The sequence below is a fragment of the Anopheles cruzii genome, chromosome 2 (genome assembly GCF_943734635.1).
Source record: "Anopheles cruzii chromosome 2, idAnoCruzAS_RS32_06, whole genome shotgun sequence".
Lineage (NCBI taxonomy): Eukaryota > Metazoa > Arthropoda > Insecta > Diptera > Culicidae > Anopheles > Anopheles cruzii.
The window spans coordinates 30,737,687-30,762,309 of record NC_069144.1 but is presented as its reverse complement, the minus strand read 5'-3'; the positions used below and the strand labels follow the sequence as shown (position 1 = coordinate 30,762,309).

Genomic DNA, 24,623 nt, shown 5'->3' with positions numbered 1-24,623 from the left:
ACATTACGAGCGACTAAGATTATAGACATCTCTGTTTTTGGCTAGGAAAAAACCAACGATGGAAAATCCTATCTTTCACTGCGGCACACTTCATCAACCAGAATGCCGCCTCGGTCTGGCGCGCAATGGTAACAGTTTTGCAATAACTTCACTGGTTCATACGTTCTACTATGCCTAACGCCTTTAGCCACCTAACCTTCAATTGGCCACCATTTCGTTCCACTGCTGGCAAACGAGGCATTTGCGACGCAAATTAATGAAGTTTACAAACTACCTAGAAAAGATTAGTAAATGATTGACTTATGATAATGTAAATAACATCGGAAACAATCTGAATATATAACTGCATCAGAGCACTAAATTAAGAGACATGACAACTGGTCATTTTATTTGCATCTTCTTACGTATTCCGTTAATTATCGCTGTCCGTAAAAATGACTTTCTTGCATTAATTCTTTTGAACAGATTATAAAATAATATTTTGGAATTCAACTTATAGAGCGCAGGAATCCAACGAGTAAACAAACACATGGGCTAAATTTGTGTTTTGGTGCGACCTGCGAAGTTCAATAATTGTAATCCTGAGCTGTCACGTCTCGCCTTCAGTCCTCTGTGAACACAATGTGGAGCAAAACTAATAAACAATGTATTGATATAGCACCTATCACCGAGACGTTCGTCATAATAAGGCAAAAGCATAACAAATGTGCTGCAGTGATGGCCTGGAGAGCAAGTAAACATAGCCGGAGACCAAAGAAAATAAAACCATTGAAGAAACTTAAACGTAACTAAACATGATTAGGGAAACTTGTCATCAGGTGTACCCAAAGTCCCAAATCATCGTGGTTAAGCCACCCGGAGCAGCAATAGGTTCCTTCTACTAACACACATTCATCCCAGTCGTCTTACATAGCTATAACAGTCATAATGAAATCACTGAAACTTTCTAGATAACCCGTGGCTGTAGTTTGATCATTCTCTTTACATTTTCCCTTGCCTCTAGGGCTATCGGCAATCAACCTCATTTGCTACCTTTCCATGGTGCCCTCCGAGGTGACCCAAAACGTGTTAGCTAGATAGCTTCTAAACAGAGCAAGTGTATGACTTGTTTAAAGTATACTCTTATTTTTCTCTACGATGTAATGATTACATAAAAACCTATGCCTTCAGACCTGCATTTTCTACCTTTGGTTATTATCATGCCTTCTAGGCACGGTCACTGGAACGACACATACTTAAACACTGTCGACAGATTTCTATGCCGGATTTACTTTACTTTCTCCGCCGACTAATATGGTTTGTGTAGAGATGCTATCCAAGCCAATCGATTTGCTGCACTTGTGGTCGGAAAGCGAATCTTCAGGTATCTATTCCAGGTGTGTTGTGGTACATGGTGATCGTTAATATGTTTGTGTGCTCGGGTAATTTACGTTTCTAATCCTATGAAATTGCCGTATTAATTCGTTCCGGTACACGCAGATAATATTAAACCCAATGTGTACATGTCTGTATATGTATGTGTCTATGCTATGATTTACACTCATTCTGCTCTTGTTGTTCATTTCGATTAACGATAGTCTCAGTTCGGTTAAATATTCTGTTCTCATTACCCATTTACTTTATCTTCGCAGGTAAGAATAGTACTACGCAACAGATGTGCTTACGCGTCACTTCACCGTATTTGGTGGAACCCCGCGTTTGTGGCAAGTTTTGTGATGATTTTGTGATTTTATACGGTGCCTCGAAGCGTTAGGTTCAAATGCTGGTTACGCCTAAAAACAGAAGGAATACAAGGACATCAAGGAAGCTCAATAAACGTGCGGCACCTTGAGATGATCGTATCGTCCGATTTTGAATCTTGTAAGTGACTGCGATATGCTAAAGTGCTAAGATACTCTTTGCATAGAGACCTTGTCGCATCGCATCATGTTAGGAATGGGAAATACTTTGGCAGACCGTCAAATGCCCAAACAGGCTGGCCTCCCATGAAAGGCGGTTACCAAAATCCTTTCATATTCAACAGAAGAGGCCTCACAGCTTTGAAACAAGAGTAGTTGCAGAGCATATTCAATCCAGAACAGAAGCGATTGGAGAGTCAAGACGAGTTGTTAAGTGAGTATGTAATTTTCGAGCAGATTCCCATACAACTCCATCAATTTCCAACTTCAAGTATTCTCTCTCCTTGTCAAAAAAAATCATACCGTCAAAACAATTTCCATGCTATTATCCCTAGCAGTGTTTGATTGCGTACGTTTCGGTCTTGTTAACGGTTGTGTTTGCCAAAACCAAACAGACTTTCGCAAACAGTTCAACTTATAATGGCGCATAGCGAAGTTCCAAGTACTGGCGAAACACAAAGATATCATAATAACAGTATCGGTGACTAAAAACGACACAACTAAATACGGGCACCGTCTAATTTAAATTAATGATGTTTCGCTCCATTAGGCTGTCCTTTAGTTGGTTGAAAAGCTGTAGCTGTTCTTCCGGTTTGAGGGTGTAAACCTGAAAAAAGAAACATATTATTATTTACGGTAACCGAGTGTGATAACCCGAGTGGGTTCTCATTTGCTTGCCATATTCAGTAGCTTTTGCGGCGAAGCATTACGAATGAAGCTGGAGATGTAAACGTTCACGAACGTGGCCATCAGAAACTGGCAATCGAAACGGTCCATGATCCCACCGTGGCCGGGGATCATGTCTCCAAAGTCCTAACAAAAGAAAATGTATACCGTTCAGTAGTGCCACTTGACGAAACAAACGGCAAAGAGGCTGTGGATCCGCGGGTATTACTTTGATTTTGAACGCGCGCTTGAATCCAGAAGCAAAGAATCCACCAAACGGTCCGATTACCGAGCTGAAGATGCTCATCGATAACGAGTGAAGCAGAAAAGGATACATCGTTATTTTTTTAATACCAGACTAAGGAAGAAAAAAGACACAAGTTAGTACTTTGACGAACGGTGAAATTCATACGGAACCATCCGAAAAACACGACGAACACTTACAAAGGGAAGATCGTATTCCTTTGGTTGAAAGAGATAGCTCGGCTCACACTCAATCACCATCCGTCCTTGCGCTTCCGAGTATTCGATCGGGCAAACAAAGAACTGAAACTGACACAGGAGGTACGATACCAACAAGCCAAAGATAACCGTAGCGAAGCCACCGCCGATGAATCCTTCCCACGTCTTCTTCGGGCTCAGCTGTATCAACGAGGTACGGCCGAAGAAGAACCCAAACATGTACGCCATGACGTCGTTGCACACAATCATTGAAACCGGAACGATGAACCAGATCAGACCCTCGAAGATATTCTGGATGATAAGATAGCTCTGCGTGACCACGATAAGCAATGTCACGTGTGTCCAGGCGAACAGACTGAACTGTCTTATGTAGTATTTTTTCACAAGCGAAAGTACGAACCACACAAATCCGATACAGTACAGGCAGAACGACAAGAAGCGATGGTATTTGACTAGAAAACGAAGCGAGTCCTGTCAAGAACAGAAGCATCATGATTATCACTAAACCCCTCAAAAAATGTCACTCAATCTGGCAACAAAGAATACACTCGATCTACTCACCACACGGCTAACTGCAACACCGAAATAGTCCACCAAATTTTCACCATAGAAAAAGTAATTCGAGGTCAGCAAGAAGTACCAGGATAAGCTGCGGAACCAGGGAAGCCCGTGGATGCGATATACCGAGTAACCGATCGAGATGATTTCCTGGAAGCATTTCACCTGCACTGCAAGAGCCTAAAATTTTCGATATAAAAAAAATAAGTTAAGAATACAAGCCATCACAATTGAACTGTTTGCAGAAGATGTTTATTTTTAGCTCTTTTGGTGGCTTATCCTCAACATATCGAGTTTACTATCAGGTCGTTCAGAGTCTCTTCGACTGGCAATCAGGCTTCTACGAGCTTAACTCTACGGCTGACGCCAATCGAACCTTATCGAATCGAGTCACGCGAGGTCGTCGACCGAGCCCAGCGCAGGCAGTCTGAATATGTTTTCGTTTGTCTGAACATTTGGGCCATTAGGGACGGACAAATGATGTCACCTTATAACAAAAGAGGAACGCATTACTTACATACGCATTCCACGCATTCCTGCGGAACGCATTCCTGTCAAGTCCCACCATAAACCCAGTAGAACCTTACTGACCCTGGTTTCCTGGTCCTGGTCCTGATTTGACCACCCTGTAAGCTGCTTCACCACGCTTAGACCACGATCATTTCCACACAGTATTGTCGTATGTATCCCATTTCACATCCCCAGTACCCATCCGTTTACGAAATGGGTCAATTTCATTCCGTTTGGCCAAAATTGCGCAGATCATGAAATTCGCTTCCGTGCATCGCGCCGCAGAAATTCACGCCATCATGTTTTTAGGTGTAAATATGGTGGCGGCGCCCAAACATCGAGGTTCTTTGTGGATCCAGCTTTGCGCATATGGTTTTAAGCTGTTCGATTATTGATCTTTAGTTCCTGGCCGATGCTCTGATTACTAACATGCCGATCAACTTTGATTGATTCTGTGATTTTATCCACATTTTCGATGACGTGTCTACTTGGGCAAGATGCATCTTTAACATCGAAAGTAACTGAAACGGGTCAACGAAACCAAAATTTATCGCAACTAGCTGTTAGAGTAACGGCACCATAAATAAAATGCAAAATTTCAGCGGCCTAGTTTGAATTTTGGCCTTTTTTCAAGAAAAATTGTAAAATATACCCAATTTTCTCTTTGGTGACTTCCATTGTTTACACCATGTAACTCACAAACGAATAGAACAAACAATAAACAGTGAAAGCAATTTTTAAGTGGAAAGCATCAGCTTTAAAACGAGCCTAAACTTGAAACTGTACGATCGATACTTCACAAGATATCGATCACTAAAGTCATCAACCGAGAAAATAATGGATTTCTTTTTCCCCAAACTAAGAAAGGAGAGGCAAGATCGTCAACCAAGCTAAGCCCAGGCGAAATAGTCTCAGCCAACACTGTGGGTTTCGCACAAAATGTGGACTGGAAACAACTTACGGCTTCAAGCAATCATAAACACGGATATCCCGTACACCCGGATAAAAAAGTGGCTGCTACATAATGCGAATCCATTACAGCTCAAGAGAATTTTTTTGAAAAGACACATGTACGCCAGATAAAATGATAAGGAACCTCTGATTGAGATATCCATTATAAACCCTTCTGAAGAAGCTCTTAAAAGTACTAAAACGCAAATTGCTCCACTAATTTCGTGAACGAATCAAGATGTTCCAACGCATTACAGGCAACGTTACGTCATGAGCGGTAAAATATTGGACGCTTGTTACTTATGTTGCCTTTGCGATTCAGTGATCACTCCGTTTGCTGTTGTTTACATCACAAAGGATCATCTGGCCGGTGTATGAAACTTGAGATCCGAGCGTGCCACTATCTCACACACACACACGTCGCGCAATGAGTGGTACGGTGTATGTGTAGTGGTGAGCTGCGCAATCTGCTTACGCCATCGAACTGTGTATCGGACGTAATAGAACCCTTCCTACGCATTCCAAATAACTACACATGATTGGGGAGGAGCGGCGTGAGTGTGCCGTGAGTCAAAGATCGTGCGGTGGAACGTCAGACAATTGTTGATGCGTGCGTGTGTATCGCGTGTTCCGCCATTCAATTGTGGTGTGCGTAGCGGCATCGGCACCAGCAGGCAACAACTCCTCAACTCAAAGTGAAAACGTAGCGAATTCACCATCGCCACCCACCGTGTCTCTTGTTAGCCTGAAGTCACTCTCTTGTCTCTTGTGGCCATGGTCGCTGCGCGTTTTCCTTAAGATTTCGATATCCACGACGACAGTCTCCGGGCTTCGGTGGCCATTCCAATCTGTAATTACAGACTACCGAAAAGTGTATTTGGTATTTCCTAGTGCCGGAAGGGCATATCTCAAAAGCCCTAACGTGGTTTCTTTAAGACACGGAAGCGTTACAGTAATTCACAACCTTCCAGAAACCAAGCGTTGATTGTGGTATTGAATGAAACATTCGCTTTCCACGACGTGTTTTGTGAAATTCAACAACAACTGTGAAACGCAGAGAAAACGACAAACCATCCGCGCGAGCAGAGAGGAGGGACGGTGCGAAGAAAACCAGCGACTTTCGCCTTTTGGTGTGACGGAGGCTAAGCTTTCTTGCTTGTTGCGGGCCTTTGTTATTATACACAACGCCCGTTCCATCGTGTAACACACCGGACCAGAGTATTATTATTTCGCTTTCGCTGCACGAAACCTACTCCTAGTCCGTTTAATCCCGCGCAGGGTTGCTAATAGGCAGTATCGCGTTTGTTGTGAAACGGTGTGCATCCCTGCGAAAGAACACTTCCTCGAAAACACAGTGGTTGCTGCGCAGTGCCAATAGAGAAACCGCTTAAGTAAACAATCGCATCGCAGTGCTCATCTCTAAGCTCATCTGTCAACCTGCATCTCGGTGTGGGACTAATTTGATAAACAGCGGCGCAGCAGGCGGCGATCCGTATTAGAGCGTGCCATTTAATTACAGCGCGATGTCACTGCGAGCGATACAGAAGCGGGACAGAGAGAAGCTATCGTCGTCTCAGCGACAACCGCAGCTTATCAGCGGCCAACGCACTGGTGTTGGTGGTGCCCCGCTTCTGATGCCATACGACGGCACGGCGGCTACTACAACTGCGAGGATGACAGCTGAGGGCGACACCGATATTCACAGCTTTGTTCCTTCGGTTCAATCGAATACACAGAATAAGAATGCAAAATGGAAAGGCGCAGCAGTGAGTAATGCGTTCATAACCCGTCCATTACCGTTGGCCAGCGCCATCATCCGACGTTGCAGTTCACATCCGACACTCTTGTCGACAGCACACGGAAGAACTTCGTCACCGTCATTCGATCGGACGAAATGGAAGTTGCGTTCCGTTAAATCGGAAAGTGATCTTCAAGCGGCCGGCGATCGCACAGAGAACACTGTTCCAGGCACAGCAGCACAGATTCCACAAAGTGGCAGTAGCAGCTTCAGCACCAGCAATTTTTATCTCGGTGCAAAATCGGAAGTGTGCTTGAAAACGCTGGCCGTGAAAAATACTCTGCCATACATGAGCACAAGTTTGATGATGCAGCAACCCCAGCAGCAGCATCAACACCAGCATCAGAACCAAGGGAAAATTGGCCATGGCGCTGGGGACTCTCGAGCAACGATAACGCCACCATCGAAACGGCTCTATGAAAGTCGGCGGACCTCCGAGCTGTCGGCAAGCGATTTCGGTGCGAACAAATCGAATAATGTCAGAATCGCGGCGGCGGCGGCGCCTGCTGCAATTCGCATTCCCATTGTCGGCTACGAAGTCATGGAGGAGAGAGCGCGGTTCACGGTAAGCACGGCAGACACGCATACCAAGAGAGCTAAACAAACCTCGTCGTCGTCGCCGCCGCCCTTGATTCGTGGCGTGTACTACAATCTTCTCCTCCCAAACAACGACAGCGCAGCAGTAGGCTATGGCCGAGATGTACTTCATCTCACTCGTTTCATTAACGCCTTATTGTTTGCCTTATTCATTTGTATCTATAGACTGTAGATGTATTTTTAGTGTTCTCTTATCAACACTATCTGGGGCGAGCGATGTACATGTTGACCAACAATTGTGCGATTGCGCATCTTGCAAATGCCCCTTTGTTGTGTGATAAAACGAGGTGTAGCGACTCGAAGGTGCCATTAAAGATATAACATTAGCCGATCTTCTTATGCAGGCGACGAGAGGCAAATTGCACAAATTTTTTGTTACGAAATATCCCGCTTAATAGGCGACCAATTACCAATCCCCAATTTGATGCGCCTTTCGTCAGCCAACGTTCGGTAACAACGTAATTATACTGTAACAAGATTGATCATTTTCACAGTTCCCCTTCATAGTAATGTCTTAATAGAGATGGAATATGTAATGTCTGTTCGCTTTGCGTATGTTACAGATATTTAAATTGCGCATAGAAAACAGCATATCGCACAGCTGCTGGTTGGTACTTCGGAGGTACACCGACTTTGTGCGTCTCAACAACAAACTGAAGAGTGCCTTCCCACACTGCAATCTCGTGCTGCCCCGTAAAAAATGGTTTGGCGACAACTTCAGCACCGGTTTCATCGACAACCGGATACAGGGACTGCAAGCGTTCATCAATATCATTCTCGGAGATGATGCCATGCGCACCTGTCAAGCGGTTCGGGACTTTTTCTGTCTCGACGAACCGCCACCCTCGTACTCGGAGAGCATGGAAGAATCCAGGGTATGTTACGTGCACAAAAAATAGCCATAAGCACAATGTGTTGCCCATTATTGACGTTTCGCGTTTTTGCACAGGTCGTCTTCGAGGCACAGGAAGAACGAATCTCAGAGCTCAGGCAGCAGCTGCAAACCAAAGAAGATCTCATACAGACACTGCAGAAAAGATTGGCCACCGAAACCAATCGCAACACCATACTGAGCAACGTGCTAAGGTAAGCGAGCCGGCTGGGCGCCTGATTGAACGAGTGACATCCGTTTTCCCTTTTTTTGTTGCAGGAATACTGCCGAAAATTGTGCCAAATGTGCAAAGTGCATCGATCAGCAGTTAAAGGAATCCGTCTACAAATAGCAACAGGATCCTAAAGTGGATGGCAATCGCCAGAGGATTTCTAACAGTTTCATATGCATTACCCTGATATTAATAGTATAATATTAATAAATAATGGCACTTTAGTCCTTTTAAAACATGTCGTCCTTTGTGTAAACGATTTTCCCGTTGTTTTACTGTACCCGTTTTCAACATACCGTAATCATCAGTGCCAGCGGTCCTTGGTAGATGATGCCACAGAACAGAGTGATCATGATCATCGTGAAGATACCACGTATTACCCAGTTCCGCCATCTACAAAGAGAAACCAAATCAAATAAAGAAAAATTCAGCACATTTTGAACATGGTAATAAGTAAAAAAAACCCCGCTGATAGAGCAGTCGGTAACGCTCTTCGCTGTCAGCGCAGCTGGCCGTGGTTCGAATCCCGGGATCGGTTGTAACTCAACCGGCCATGGTTTCGATTCCCGATACCGGCGTGACAGGGAGGTTGGCGCGGGGCTAACAATCCCGTCCGTAAAAATTAAAAAAAAAAAAAGTTACAGAAGAGCACCAGAGATTAACATTCTCTCTCTCTAACATTCTCATTCTCTAACATTCTCTGGTGCCAGGCCAAGACTGCTCAGCGGTTGTAGCGCCGAAAAGAAGAAGAAGAAGAATAAGTAAAAAATAGTTAAAACAAAAATGGAGCCTGGCACCAGAAACAATGTTAATCTCTGGTGCTCTTCTGTAACTTTTTTTTTTTTAATTTTTACGGACGGGATTGTTAGCCCCGCGCCAACCCCCCTGTCACGCCGGTTTGCAAAGAAACTGCAACAGCATTCTGCGAAAAAAATTAAAATAAATCGTACATTCAAATTTCACATTCTAGACTTTTCTTGGCAAATGTAGATCATCACAGATGCTGATTAAAGTACAAAAATAGAAGCAATAACAGATGAATTTAATTAGAATAATATGGTGATACTTTCAAGCTTGCATTTCTGGTGTGTCCAGAAACCGTACACAACTAATTGCCAAAATTAAAGTAAAAAACTGAAATATAAAATTTATATATTTTGGTACTGTGCGATTCACTGAACCAACAGACCCGAAAGTAAATCATTTCGGTGATCTTTCAACAAGCAACACTGCTTACATCTCTGATAAGCTACATCAAGATCTCGTTTCAAAGTGATAGTCACGATGATCTTGACATTGAAAAACTGGCGGTTCAAGTGCGCAAAACCTCACGTTAGCCCGCATCCGCAGCATTCGTATGGTAACCTTCAAACACATGACAGGTTTCTCTAATGTGGCTAGCAGCCCTGAAAACAAAAAGGTTATAGGCGGTGTAAAAACGGAATGTGTGCGATGGTACGCTATGGTGTCCCGTCATGGAAAACACACAGAACCGGTTAGTTTTCGTTTCAAAAGAAAAAACTACTATTTCATTGTTGATTTTCCATTTGCAACCAGAGGTTGCGCAGTGGCTGAAGCACCGGAACAATACTTTTCCGACGCTATTGGCTCAGGTACATTATTTAATTAGCGCAATACACGCGCGCGCGCGCGAGGCTGGGTAGGGGCGGCTTCGAGGAAATCGAGCAAGGTAAGCAGACAGCAAAACGGCCGTTTTCACAACAAACCGAGGCGCAACCATTGAAATGCATGTGCAAATGGAGGAGTCGGTTGTGGCGGGATGTTCCAGTTCAGTTCACTCGATCTCTGGATCGATTACGCAAGAAAAAGGTTAACGCGATGAAACTTCGAATGGCTTCGCAGATTCCAATTACCTGTCGGGTAATCCGTCCAGAATATGTGTTAAAATTTCTGGCATCTTATTGGTACCTTGCGGCTGATTTTTAGCCAACTCTTCGATGTACTTCTCATCCGGCAGCCGTTCCTCGGTCTCTGTTTCTGAATCAACCTGAAATTAGTTAGTGATAATAAACATTATGTAATACTCCAGCTACGAATCGATGTTTCAGGCAACTACGTGACAATCGGTCACACGATACCAGCGCCATGCGATAAGTTTAACCGGCTTATCGCTGGCTTTAAACGCTTTAAATGTATACTTTAGTGATAAGCAGTTTGATGATAAAGTAGGAAGAAATTAGTGCATCTCTATCGTACCAAGTGAAGCGCATGATTGCACTGAGACAGGGCCAAGAATGGGGCTTGAGCGTCCAAATTAAAAGAAGACGATTTGAACTTCGCTTCACAGTGGTGCCATTTGGCGGAAGCATTTTTCAGGCTCTCGTGTGAATGTGTCGTTTGATTCAAATTTACCCCCGGAACAGATTTGTCCCAACGCTCGGTCCGGTTTTGCTTATCTTCCGAACCCTAGCGATAAGAGTTGTTCGTGTATGTTAAGTGTGAGCGTAGCTTCCTTTTAGAAACATGCTATTTAAGCGTGCTTTCAACCAACACTAACTCAAACGGATGTAGACCTGGGATTTCGCCTTATTAGCTTATTAAACAATACAGGTATCCCATGGGTCAGGGGGCTTTTTCAAATTAAAAGTCATTTCCACGTAACAAATTCGTGAGCTCAAGCTAAGCAACGTTGCAAAGGAAAAGGAATGCAGGGTCATGTCAACACCCCAGGGGTATTTAAATAGGAGAATTATGTTACGAAACTGTCCGGAAGGAATTGGATCATCCTCCCTCATGGCTCACACTTCGGGTATATTTTATTCCAGCAACTATCGGCTCGCCAAATGAACTACGGGTGGCCAATTTTGCGTCACAGGCATTGGTAATGCAAATTTAATTAGTATCAGCACCAGCAAGAGTGGCAACTCTGTGTCAGGATAAGTAGTTCCTATCCTTGAAGCAGGCTTACAATGTTGTTGATAAAGAGAAAGAATGAAAATAAAACAGTATCGCTCCAATTAGCGCCGCTATTGGCTCCAAAAAGGAATGCAAAACACCTGTACGACGACATTCAGGAGAGGAGAGTTGGCGGGTGATTCTGTTTACATACAGAGAATTCAGCCACAACCAGACGGCATCCGGGCAGCTGCGAGTGGTTGCCAGGATCCAAGAACGGGGAAAAGGAGTTTGTGGAAACCCTTCGAAATGGGAGAGAAATTGAGAAAAACTTTCGCTACACTCGCCACACACGGCGCAAGGAGAAAGAGAGCGGTCTGAGCGGTTCCTACGCAGGAAAAATCGATAAACTGCGAAGCAGCGCTTTAGCCCGACCGACCGACTGTCACCATCGGCCACCGGAAGATACGTACATGGTCCGAATTTTCCGTAGTTGTACATTCCTTCGGCTGCGACTGATGGTCCTGCTTGGGATCTTTCTCCTCTTGGTGCTCTAGTGTGGCTTCCGCTTCAGCTGCTACACGCCGACGGAGCTCCGTACCACCGTCTCCCTCCGCCGTGCTCATGGTGGTGCGTTAGGCTTCCGGGCAACGTTACCAACTTTGCACAAAACTCACGACCAACGAACACAACGCAGCGGGCCTGGTTTAATGTAGAACTTTCGTTAGAATTTCCAACACCACGTAGCAAACGCACATCCGCTCACACGATTCACTGCCTGCCGCGATCTACCCGCACTCGGACGACGGAACGAAACTCTGTTGAGTTGATTAACAATCTACGACCACCAACCGCACTCACCACTAACCATGAATAGCCGTACTCGAAGCAGCAGCTCGAAGAATAGCGGATTGTGAAGATTAGTGTCACAACAATCTCGGTATTGCACTCGCAGAAGTCAACACTTCGTTGTTGTGTGTTTCATTGTGTTCGTTTCATCGTTCACACACACACACATTTTGACAGCTTGCAATGCCAAAATCGTCCGTCACTCAGAGAAATAGTGCTCGAATTGTGCTCGACTGCTGCTTGATTAGCCGGGTCTCTCACCGTCCAAAGGAGCAAAACACGGCTGTGATTTCGAACAATTTTCTTGTTTTCAATGTTCTATTGTTCTTCTAGCCGAAAATAGCTCCGATTGTCGAGAAGATTTGAAATTTACTCTTTCAAACTAAATTTCTTTAATTTAATATGATTCTAATTAGCATAATAATAATATTTTGGTTTTTTTATCATCTTGTTTTAAAAGGAAACCAAAACGGTCGAACGGTCGAACGATTTGTGCTAAAAGTTGTGGTCATCAAATTTACATTTTACTGATTATTAGACAATAATAGCACTATAATAATAATCATTGAGTTTAAATCATATTTCTGTGACGAATAGTTTTTGAATGTTCTCTAACAAAATATGAGAACAAACAATGATATGATTTCTGTTACAAAGGTTGATGAAAATAATAATTTCTTTCCAAATTAATGCCCGAGGACCGACAAATAAATTACGCAAAGTTACGTTACGCATTTCCTTGCGCGTTCTTTGCGGTACAGAAAAAGAACTTCTTACTGTCTTAAACTTAGGGGGTAAAACTAAAACAATCCCACACGTTTTCGGTCAATAATCATTCATTTTTATCACTATTTCAGATGTACAGGTTTCAATTACGCACGAAAACTGGTACGGAACAGTTTCGTTAGCAGCAGTAGTCACATTTTTACGTTTGTGGTTTGTCATAATATTCATCCGCTAGTCCAGCCACGATCAACAAATGGTGTGGGGCCCGTGTAATTACACTATTGTATCGTCAATGTCGCATTACTACTTAGTATCCAAGTCTAGAGCTGACCTCACGGTTCCCTGCTGACATAGTTATCTACAGAATTTTCTAACGAATAAATCTTCCTTTCAGTTCTGAACGCCCACTATCTATCGGTTTCACTGAGCATAACGCGGACAAAGTGTTCCTAGATCTAAACACGGCTTGCGAAGTTCCGACACAGCGGTGTTTTCAAGATATGGAATTACATTACCGACAAACACTACAAGAGCGAGAGAAACGGAAATTGGAAAAAACTGTAAAGAGCTTTGGAGGGTTGGTTTTAGTGGTTAAACTCTTATCACTGCATCTGCTTCTGCGCTCCTATGCTACCTATTCGCGACTAGCCATCGCAGTGTCGGGTCTCACAACTTACTAGTCCTAGCGCTCCAGGCGCACTAAATATGTTTGGTTAAGTCTAAGTAGCGTAACGCAAAAAACTGCTAAAATATCGCTTACATCTTGGTTTACTCTAGCGAACGATCACAAATATTATCCCTAAGTATGCACAATTTGATGGAGTAATGCCAGTTAGCCTCAACAGGAGCAAGGGAAGCGGTACCGGCAAAACCCCAAGCGCAACTTCCCATCTCTACGGTAGGAGGTTCTCACTACTTGCGCTCAGATTGGGCAGCGATTTGAACAGTTTGAGCTTGTTGCTGCCCTCTTCATCGTGGCACTGGTTCGCGTCGACGGTGGTACAATGTGACCGCTGCTGCTGTAGTGGACCGTGCGGTGCCGGAAATCTACTGCTACTACTCGGCAGGGTACCGGCCATCGATGAGCGGGGCGGAGGGTACGATTGTGGCGAAGATTGGTAGCCCGTGAACGGGGACGTCAAGGCTAGCTCCATGTGCGCGTGGGGAGCCTTGCTGGACAGGCTCAAAGAGGAGATCATCGAGGAGATACCTTGGTGGTCGTGGTACGGCCGGCAGGCAACAATACTCGGATCGTCGTGATAGGATGCACTTTGCAAAATGTTCTCTAGTGACAGCCGCTGTTGCTCAGTCCGTCGATTGTGCTGCTCGGGCGGCAAGTATTGCCGGTGCTGTTGCTGATCGTACTCGAGAATGTCCTGAATGTTCATCTCAAGCGTGTCATCATCGGTGATTGCGCCACCATTGCCGCTCGATTCGAACTGAATGTCCGTTGTTTGAGGCGTACTGTGAGGACACTCCTCAGACCGATCTCCCATCGCTGACTGATACGTTGGATGGTGATGGCGATGGTGCACATGGTGGTGGTGATGGTGGTGCAGATGGCTGTGATGGCTGTGTCGATGGTTTGCACTTCCGTGCACCCCGCCGCCATCCATGGTCACGTCCGCATCGACCGGCACCACCACTGGTGCACCGAGTAAACCGCTCATATCGTAGATTATACTTTTCGGATTCAGCAGCAGCTGATCTTTGGTGTGCGATCCGATCTCGCACAGTGCCAGCGGTTCCTGTGGATAACTGAGTGACTGTTTCTGCAGCAGTTTCGTGTCGGAGTAACGGCGGAATGACTTGTTTGGTTCATGCTGGCCAATCTCATCTCCGCTGACTGCTCCTTGCGAAACAACATCCGCTCTCGCAAAGGATGTCAGCGAAGGGCCACTTCCTGCCAAGACCGTCGAATGGCGGTGATAGACTTTACTCGGATACGGCGACGGTACGTGACCAGCAGCCGTTATCGTGCCCTCACCCGGTGTCGAGGAAGGATCATTTAAAATATCACGATTCTCGAGGAATACGGCCGAATTCGCGTAACGTCCCACTCCGGTGCTGCCGGGTGCGACATTCGGTGAGCTACTTCTACTTCGCTCACTAGCAGTACTTAACTTAAACAGACCCAGTTCGGTCGCTTTTGCCGATGCGCCGCCAGCGGCCGTTGCTGTCGTGCTGTTATTCGAAATTTGTTCTCCAACTTGGGCGGATTGTAGCGGGTCCAACGCCAGCGAGTTGGAGGTGTTCGATGCGGTCGAGTAGCGATGCTGACTGTTAGCCCCTCCGGTAGCGATCCCATTGCCACCACCAGCTCCACTCCCATTGGCCTCACAAATGTTGTGCACCGAATCGTGAAACGGCATCGGCGTCAAACTGCCGCTGCCCTGCGGACAGGGTTTGAACGAAACCTGGCTGATGTCATCCAGCGTCCAGTCGCGATCGTACCCGATCGACGTGCTTTCGATGTTCGCCGCTATGATCTGGCCCTGGTGGTTGATCTGCAGCTCGCAGTGGTTTGCCCCGGATGACGACGACACCGTGCCGAGTGGTTGATCGCACGTCCGGCTCATTAGCTGACCGCTACTGCCGGCACCGCCTCCGGCCCCAGTCGCGTTGTCGATCGCGTTTATGCCCATCGACCCGATCGCCTGCTGCGGGTACTGCTGGCCAGATGTGGCCGCCGTTCGCACTCTCCGGAACTGTGGCATCGGCGGTGACTGCGGTGGGTGAATCTTCTCGGGTGCGTTTTGTATGAGCAGTATTCTAAAACAAGAGAGAGAATTTTAGGCGAAGCGAATAATATATTGATTTGAGGTTTCCCGTTTTATGTTTAGTTTTACTTTTCTCTTGACGGCTTGACGGATAATTTTTCAAATAATTAATTGAAATTAAACTACAATCAGTACACTAATAGCGAAGTTTGTGTTTTCCGTTGTAACTAAAACCAATTTCAAAGTTTTAATAGTTTGATGTTTAAAGTCGCACAATGCGTCGGCCATTTTATGCGGTAATCAATTGAGACAGCTTGAGCTAGATGGTGAGAAGAACAACACAAATATCATATGCCGGTCCAAGCATGCAAATGGAGTGGCCACCGTTTTCAGTAATGTTTAAATAATTGCGATCTATTTTTGTTTGGCCGAAGAAAAGCGAAACATAAACATCATAAAATACACTCACCTATTTCTAGCTCGCCAACGATTGCAGAGGCTCAAGTACTGCTTGCATTGGATGTACATGAACACGACGCCGCCGGTCAGTCCAACCGTCACCACGATCAGCTTCGTCCAGAAGGGCCACCCGATCTGACCACGCCGCACTTCCTCGGCGGCCCGCTCGATCAGCACGCACAGCGACCAGATGACGCAAAGGCCCGCCGCGCAGTGGAAGAGTACCGCGCAACACAGGCGCCGTCTTTCTACCCCAGACATGTCCAAGCTGCGCCACTGTACACGGAGAAGGAAAGACGGAAAAGCGTTTTAATCTGGACATCCGATGATTCAGTAAATACTACGACGCGCCCAACCTAATTCCTTTCGATCTAATGGCCGTTAACTCACGCTAGAGCAGCATATTTCCTGTTAGGAAAAACCATATCGACCAAGAACTGTCATCTTGTCGCGATTCAACCAATACTATACGTCGCCGCCATAATCTTTAAACTTTAACTAAAACGGACCCCCTAGTCACTCATAGTAGATACAACAGTAAACGGAACAAAATTTGTTCCGGAATCAAGCCATTCATTACTCACACAACCGCTAATCGAGCCTGCGGTAAAAGACAAGGACTAGTTGGAGCGGTGTGAACTTGAACGCTTTAAAACCCGATCCAAATGTTGCACAAACTGAGAAACCGCACCAGTCTCTCAAAACCACATCAATCGTAGTGCAGGAAGATCATTGAATAGCATTGGCGAAACACGCGGTCTATTGTGCCTCAACCCACCAACCCAGCATTGCACAGAGTGGAAATGGGTAACAACAAAACAAACCGACCACTGCGTGTCAAAGAACCATATCGCGGCCCTACATTAGGTGCGTGATTAGCTCCCTTCGAACAACCAGTGGTCGAGAATGCAACATAAAACCAGGTTAAAAACAAAAACAATAGAGACCGGGGTAGCGTAAAGCACGGTAAGCGTGATTCTCACAATTTTACCCGCAAATCCAAGCACGCAGCATAGCGATGACGATATACCAAGGCCAGGACGTCTGACCATCGAGTGTGGGAGGGCGTTCTGACAGCTTGACCTTTAGGCATCATCATGTTACGCTTTCGGGAGTTCGGGAGCACGAGATGATTTATTGGTGAGATAGACAGTACCAAAGCAATCCAAAGACTCAGCGTTCCAGCGTGTTCGTCCTTCGGAACCTCGTCCTTTTAACGTCCCGTACAAGAATAGAACAACACCCGGCGAAACGAGGCGAAACGACGAGAGTGTTAAAAATGCATGAATTGTTAATCACGTCCATTCTCCGGACAGGGCGCGCCGGTCGGGAAAATCTCCGTCGCTCTGAACCGCGCGAAGAAGTGTTGCCAGCCACTTCTACGAAGAATGCTCCGTCGGCGGGTCTGCTCCTTGCGAGCTCTGGCCCCTTTTCTCTTTCCGTCTCAGCGTCCTCTAACCCCACTTGGTGGCCAAGTTTTTCGCAGCCGAGCGCGCTAGACTTCCGCGAGCCAGTAAATTGCCAATTTCTGAGTTTTTCCCAATTTTTTTGACCTAGTTTCTTCCAAAAGTGTACTCCACTTAGGTAGAGTAACCACATCCTCCAGCTTTACCCTTTTTAGGTCCTTGTTTTAGTGTCCGCGCTCTGGAGCGAGTGGTAATGATCTGGAACGAATGTTGTTTGTTGGATGTGAAACTGTTGGGTCACCGTTGCCGTTGGTCTGCAGAGTTTACCAGTGCTCAAATGCTAGTTCCCCGACGGGGGGGGCGACCCTTCGCCCAGGGGAGACCAAAGCAAGCAGCTAGAGCATTCATTATGCATCCACCCCTACATCCCTGCCTACGAAGTTCGTACGGGGTGGCGATCGAAATAGCTCTTGCAAAAGTAGGTCAATGTAACCCGGCTATTGCTTGGCCCATCCGCTGCCGCTTCCAGATTCTGAAGACCAACCACACCAACGCCATTTTGCATGCTAACACTTTCTGAAGGACGTACCGTTTTCCGCTTATTAGCACCAGACAAGTGAGCCGTACGGCTTTACCCGTCCACTGATATCAGTGCGCCATACTGGGGTGAAATTAGTCGGATAAGTGATGGGTCAATGGTCGCGCGCTCTTCCCTGCCCTGAGCCCTTCGAAGAATTACCTTCGCGCGCTCGTGTCATTCAACTGATCGATTGCAACATACCGTGGCCACTTCTTGGGATTGAAAAGTGGCACAAAAACGGAATGGAAAACACATTGCGAAAGGTCCGCGCGGACGATTATGAATTTCGCCAGGGAATCAGAATTCGGGAGAGCGCAAAAAAAGGAACTAACGGAACATTTGTTGCGCCGCGAACATTAACTAAAACCCGCGTGGGGTTCGGGCGGTTTGCAGACGCAGCGCAAAAGGATGAAGATAGAGGCCGAGGCTCGCCCGCCCCTGGGGTCCGGTTACGTGCACTTACCTCGTTGAATGGCTTGATTTTGGTGTGCATAATAAACGGGAACTTGCAGAGCTCGCAGGCGTTCGTTTCCGAGGCAGTCAGCCACTGCTGCAAGCATGTCTGGTGCACGAACTTTAGACTTCCGGAGCAGTAGCACGGCGTCAGCAGGGGGTTCAGCGTGTCGGATTCGCAGTGACAGATACGGCATATGTCGCCACTGCTCTGCGACACCTGACTGCTGGTGGAGCCATACCTAGGGGGTGTTGAAGAGACAGAGAGGCAAACAGAGAGAGAGAGAGTGAGTGAGCGAGGAGATGAAAATTGGAAAAACAAACCAGTACACTCCATGACACTTCTATGCGGTAGCCGCAATCGCTGAAGGTAGAAGGGCAGCAGAAACAACGACTGACATCCACTTGACTACGTCCGTCGACAGATCCGTGAAAGATCTCGTCACGCCCTGTTAATCAGAATGTCCCGATGGCGCACAGGTTCAAAGTGTCACAAAAAAGAACCCGAGAAGAAAACCAGAGTAGTTTTGAAGTTCGAAGGCAGCTCGGTCATGGCCGATACAAGGCGCATAATTTTCATACTGCACCTAAACTGTGGGACAGCGCCGCGGCAGCCCTTGAAGAGCTGAACACAAATATGACTGACATTGAAGGGCTTCCCCAGTTTTGTCAATATAATGCCAAGGAATAGCGGACACGAAGCAGTTCGGGTTGGTGACCGGTTTAAAAAATAGCTTTTTGTAATATTATCGTAATGTAATGTTATTAAAATATGATGTTGAATCAGTGACAAAATGAAAAATATGTAAAAAAACAGACAGTGCAACGTGGAAAAGGTTTCTAAGGACCAAGCAGACTTCGTTCCACTCAAAACTGAATTTTAGGAATCGTACAAACGTTTACTTGCGAAGAACATGGAACGAATAAACAAACATCGTCGTCGATCGCTTCGAAATCGATAAAAATGTACGGCGAAAGAGCAATATTTTTGAGGCATAATTTGCCTTAATTAGTTAATGTGTAAACTATTCGTCACGTTCTTGGGAACATTAGTGAGCCGCATTCTTCAACAATTAATAATATTTTTATCTCGATTTTCAGCCGAGTTCTGGTCAAATCTAGTGCAACAGGTGCTTGGCACGCCATCCGTTTTTTGGAATTTTATCGCGACGTTCCGCGGCGACAATTGACATTCGAACGCAATTAGCGTTTTATGCTTAAGAAGAAGATTCGACGTTTTAGTTAATGCTCCCGATCGATCAACATGCAATAACATGTGAAGTGCCTATTAACTTTAACACGGAAGTGCTTATCTGGAAGGTGATTTGAAAGTAGAAAATTGTGCTAAACAATATGTTTAAGATTTCACTAACCGGATGGAATGTTGTAAAAGTTTAAAAAAGGCAACAAGAAAGTTAACACCTTGTGATTCCGTTCCTGTAAGCTTTCTGTATCTAAAAAAAAGGTCAGCTGAATTTGTCCGTTGGCAGTAACATTCACTACCTCATAAATCTACTCATAGAAAAATCAATTTTAAAATCCATTTTCTAAAATATTAATAAATATGAATAAAGAGACATACAAAAGCAAAAACAAATGATTTGAAACTAAAAGTAGTTAGAGAAATATTATGCTTTAGTTCTAATAATAGGTCGGTCTAACGATCGAAACGTCATCTAGCACTAACAACAGAACGGTGAAGTAAACAAGTTAAGATACGAGCAAAGTGCAATCTATTGTTTGTTCTATACTCGTTTGCCAAACCACACACACAGCTAGACGCTCATAAATCATCGCTGAAGCGTTGTCCTTTCCGATGAACTAGAAACTGTCAGAGGAGCTTTTGAAGCCCTACAGTAACGATAAAGCCTCCACCTTCCTTCGGTCCATAATTATCCTCGTGGTTTCCATCTAATTGCCTTTCCCGATGCAGAATATGACCATGACATCGGATGACCTCGTTCTGGCATCATCATGAGACACGACATTGTATAGTTTAATTCTGCGCTACGCAAACCAAATGGGCGGTTCACAGTGCTCACTGAGAATTGTGTGTAGAATATGATGGAAAAGACGGATAATAATAATAGAAACTCGGTTCCAATCGCAGTAGAAGAACCAGGAATTAGCCTGCTTCACTTACGCACGCGACACGCTTCAACAATATGCCAACATCCAGCAATCCATCTATCGATCACAACAAATCTCGCCAGCGTGTTTGACGGCCAACGGAAGAAATAACCCGTGATTACTACGTGACAGCGAGGAATGGAAAGATTATTTCCCAGCAATGACGTAACGTGTCGCCCAGACCTGGGCAGGGCACCGTTGCGCTGGCCGTCTAAATTTGGATGCAAAAAAAATCCTAAATTCCGAGGACCACAACATACTGATAAGATACGCACACTGCAAACCAGGTCAAGGGGATTATGAACGACAAGGGGGATATGAAGGATGATTTCCATAAACTGCAGAAGTTTTTTATTACTTAGAGGTGTATTAAGGCAATTCCAGGTTGTTTGGAACTGCACACATAAGAATGTTATTAGAATGTTCTAGCAAACCGTGCGATCAGCTTTCCGGTATTGGAGCAGACATGGGACGATGAGATAATGCTGATTAGTACGAGGCATCATCGAACGACAGTTTTCTGTAGAGAGGTCTCATTTAATGGGTCAACAAGCCGCGAACCGATAAGCTGATCACACTGATCTTACACCACAATCAGTGTGCTAGAGGTTGACGCACACGATTGAATCGAGGAATCGAGGAAAGGATGAGGACTTTGACTGTAAACCGAGAGATAATTTACGCTCCTAGAACCACGATGCACTTTCCGTGGTGTTATGCTGAGCGATAAGGCCCAACCGACCGGCCACTTAGCATATAGCGGCTGCTCCGCCCCAGTCCAATGTTTGTGTTTTCATTAGACCATTCGATGAGGACTGGCGGTTTGCGAGGGATTCGACTTCCACCACCACAACTCCAGCGGGAGCGGAGTGTTAGTTAGTGTCGTCGTTCACAAATCGGACGCATTTTTCACCTTTTTGAAGCCTGCGGTCAGCGTGCGAAATGTGGCCGTTCCAATCATCGTTGCAAAAGCTCAATTCTCGAAAGACAAGTGGAAGCAAGAAGCGTCGCGAGTGAGGGCGGCAAGCTTTCGCAACTCTCGTCTGGTGATTAGTCCTGCGTTGCGGTCAATGTGTCCGACGACATCGGCTCAGCATCAGCATCATCACCATCATCACCATCGGCCGCAACCTAGTGCTAGACAACCGGCCAAGAAACCGGTTATCCGGTACGGTGCCGCAATCCGGGGATCAGAAAATAGCAAAATTGCGTATCTCACGTGCCAAATGGGCGAATGGGTCGCGAACGGCTGCCTCAAATGGACACACGTCGCCGTACAGTTTTTGCCTCACTCGCCACGGTCAGATCTTACAGCAAATAAAATATATCTTTGCCGTCACAAATAGTGCTGCTGGCCGATTCGTCTGTTGACCGCGTTACCGCGAGTGCATCGGGACGCGGTACGCAGCGCGCTTCATTTGAAATTCACTTAACACTCCTACGTGAAGCACGCGGTGACAACCGCGCAACTTATTGGTCACCCGGTCTCTCTGGCCAACGAACCGCAGGAACCTGTTCTTACACTCTCTGCTGCCCCACCAGGAGTCAAACTCCTATCTTGATTCCAATCTCGTTCTGACGACGCGTTTACAGGTTCCGCTGCGCAGATGCTTTTAACTTAATCACACCCAACCAAAAACACGTCCCGGGACGTGTATTCTCTGTTTCCAATATAACTTCGAAATTTATTTGCTCGTTCTGATCGTTTCACTACTTTGACCTTAATTTACGTTTTAATTCGATTGAGTTGCAACATTTGAAACTATTCTTTGCCTGATAATTTGTCTTTGTGGATTGGAAGAATCCAGACAATCACAGAATATTTTCTGATTTTTGTATGTCCTTGGGTTTTCGTTAAGTTTGGCGGATCGATTTGTTATGTTGGTACACTCTTCATATGAACGTACGTGAAGTTTCATTTGAATCGGCCACTTCATTCTTTGTTCACAAACCATTTAGTATCGACGTGTCACAATATTTTCTGACAAAGGAAAAACATCAAGTATCGTGCAGTAATTGAATTTTTATTTTTGGAAAATTTAAAAGCAAAGGAAAATTATGAACGAATGTTGAAATTGTAGAAGGACTTTTCACCTTCAATTAGAACATTAAAAGGGGCGTTTCAGAGTTTAAACATGGTCGTACAAGCTTTCAAAACGATCCATGACAAAAACGCCCAAATTAGACACAACACCTGAAATCGTAGAAAAAATACAGGATATCGTCTTGGAAAATCATCGAATCACTGAAAGAGATTTAGTATAAGGCCTAGCCATCCCATTGGGCAGTATAACCAATATTTTGACTAAAGTATTGGGTTTCAGAAAGCTGTTTGCAACATGGGTGCCGCATTTGCTAAATATGAAACAAAAACGCACTCGAATACAACTTTCTCGGCAACATTTAGAGTGTTTTCGATAGGATAAAGATCACTATGGATGAGACTTGGATCGATCAGCATAATCCTAAATCAAAACAACAGACTAAGGAGTGGTGTGAACCTAGTTCTTCGGCTCCGAAACGAGTTCGTTCTTATCGACCCGCAAAACTAAATGAACACCCTAGTAATTAGAGTCACCGATCAAATATGCACCGTTTTGTTTCTTGACTGGATCTTTTGGAGCTAATTTCAAAGCGCCTCGTCAACGGCAACAGTTGACATTTACACATCTTTCTCGAGGACAAGGGTTCTACTCAACAGAAACTAAAAAATGCTTTAGAAACTGATTCTAGATGTTTGGCAAATTAATGTTAACTACTAGAAACACCAGGATAAAAGCTGAACTCATATTCGCTGTTAACCGTGTGTGCCGTAGAATGAAACAGGAAGTTTTTTTTTTTTTTTTTTTTTTATATAAATTGCGTTTATTGGGAGTTGATTTCGTAATACATCGAGGTTGATTATTCGAATGGGCTCGGCTAAGGCCTCTCCACATTATTATTGAGAATTATTACACATTATTATTTTCAGGTGTTGTTCGTTAGTGTACCTCAGTGTTTGATTTGTTTTCTTGATATTTTGACAGGGGCCCGTTGGACCTGTCTAAGACTTTTTTCCTATGCCTTACATACCTAAGCCTACCTACTGACTAAACTATTTATATTTACATTATTTAAACTACTATCTACAACTACTACTACTTTAAACTACTAATTAACTGTGTCACTGAAGACGGTATTTCAATTCTTTGTTTTTACAGCAAGCGGACCAGTACTTTTTGTTAAGTTTTAGGGTGTGTTGAGATATTTTTTCTATTTTAGCTAGTTTATGTATTTTTTCTGTGCTATGCCATGGAGGCTTATTTAGTATAATTTTTAGGAATTTGTTTTGGATTCTTTGTAATCTTTTTTTGTGGGTATTCGCGCTGGTGGCCCATATGGGAGATGCATAAGTGATGGTGGGGCGGATTATAGTTTTGTACAGTAACAGTTTGTTTTTGTTATTTAGTTTCGATCTCCTATTTATTAGGCTGTAGAGTATTTTTAGGTGTTTCTCGCATTTTTCTATTACGTGTTCGAAGTGTGTTTTATAGGTTAATTTCTTGTTTAGGTGAAATCCGAGGTATTTGACTGATTCTTTCCATGGGATGTTTGTTTTGTTTATTTTTGTGTGGCTAGTTGGGAGGCGACGCAGGCAACTTCTTCGTGTAAAGAAAATTGCCTCTGATTTGTCGGCGTTAATTTTGATTTTCCATGTTTTACAATATTTTTCATATTTCCGGAGGCTGTTGTTTAAATTGGTGACTATCGTTTTGGGCATTGTACTTGAGGAGCTTATTGCTAAGTCGTCGGCATATAGAAATTGTGAACATTTTGTGTGTGTTGGAATGTCGGATATGTAAATATTGAAAAGTAGTGGGGAGAGAACACTACCCTGCGGTACCCCTGCATCTGGGGTGTA

At 44.8% G+C, this 24,623-nt stretch overlaps 4 protein-coding genes across 4 annotated transcripts in view; 1 reads left to right on the top strand and 3 right to left on the bottom strand.

Moving 5' to 3' along the window:
* Positions 1–683, bottom strand: part of LOC128278863 (protein spaetzle 5-like) — a 7,680-nt gene extending 6,997 nt beyond the window's left edge. Inside the window, exon 1 of the mRNA XM_053017590.1 lies at positions 621–683. Within this exon, the coding sequence (XP_052873550.1) occupies positions 621–683 (63 nt within the window). The remainder of the gene's footprint in view (positions 1–620) is intronic.
* Positions 684–2,375: 1,692 nt separating this feature from the next.
* On the bottom strand, positions 2,376–12,246 carry LOC128268510 (phosphatidate cytidylyltransferase, photoreceptor-specific). Its single transcript, XM_053005629.1, has 8 exons — positions 11,873–12,246; positions 10,418–10,551; positions 8,840–8,936; positions 3,588–3,764; positions 3,009–3,497; positions 2,794–2,922; positions 2,577–2,711; positions 2,376–2,505 (listed from the first exon to the last, which is right to left on the bottom strand). Exons 1-8 carry the CDS (start codon positions 12,023–12,025, stop codon positions 2,416–2,418), a joined length of 1,404 nt encoding a protein of 467 aa, XP_052861589.1. The 5' UTR covers positions 12,026–12,246; the 3' UTR covers positions 2,376–2,415.
* LOC128268511 (uncharacterized) lies at positions 5,672–8,876 on the top strand. The gene is made up of 4 exons (XM_053005631.1): positions 5,672–7,408; positions 8,004–8,315; positions 8,390–8,526; positions 8,591–8,876. Exons 1-4 carry the CDS (start codon positions 6,569–6,571, stop codon positions 8,661–8,663), a joined length of 1,362 nt encoding a protein of 453 aa, XP_052861591.1. The 5' UTR covers positions 5,672–6,568; the 3' UTR covers positions 8,664–8,876.
* Positions 12,247–13,099: 853 nt separating the features above from the next.
* LOC128278862 (uncharacterized) overlaps positions 13,100–24,623 on the bottom strand; it is a 16,124-nt gene continuing 4,600 nt past the window's right edge. The window contains exons 2-4 of the mRNA XM_053017588.1: positions 18,603–18,834; positions 16,164–16,429; positions 13,100–15,746 (exon numbers count right to left, since the gene is read on the bottom strand). Of these exons, the coding sequence (XP_052873548.1) occupies positions 13,868–15,746; positions 16,164–16,429; positions 18,603–18,834 (2,377 nt within the window). The 3' untranslated portion in view covers positions 13,100–13,867. The remainder of the gene's footprint in view (positions 15,747–16,163; positions 16,430–18,602; positions 18,835–24,623) is intronic.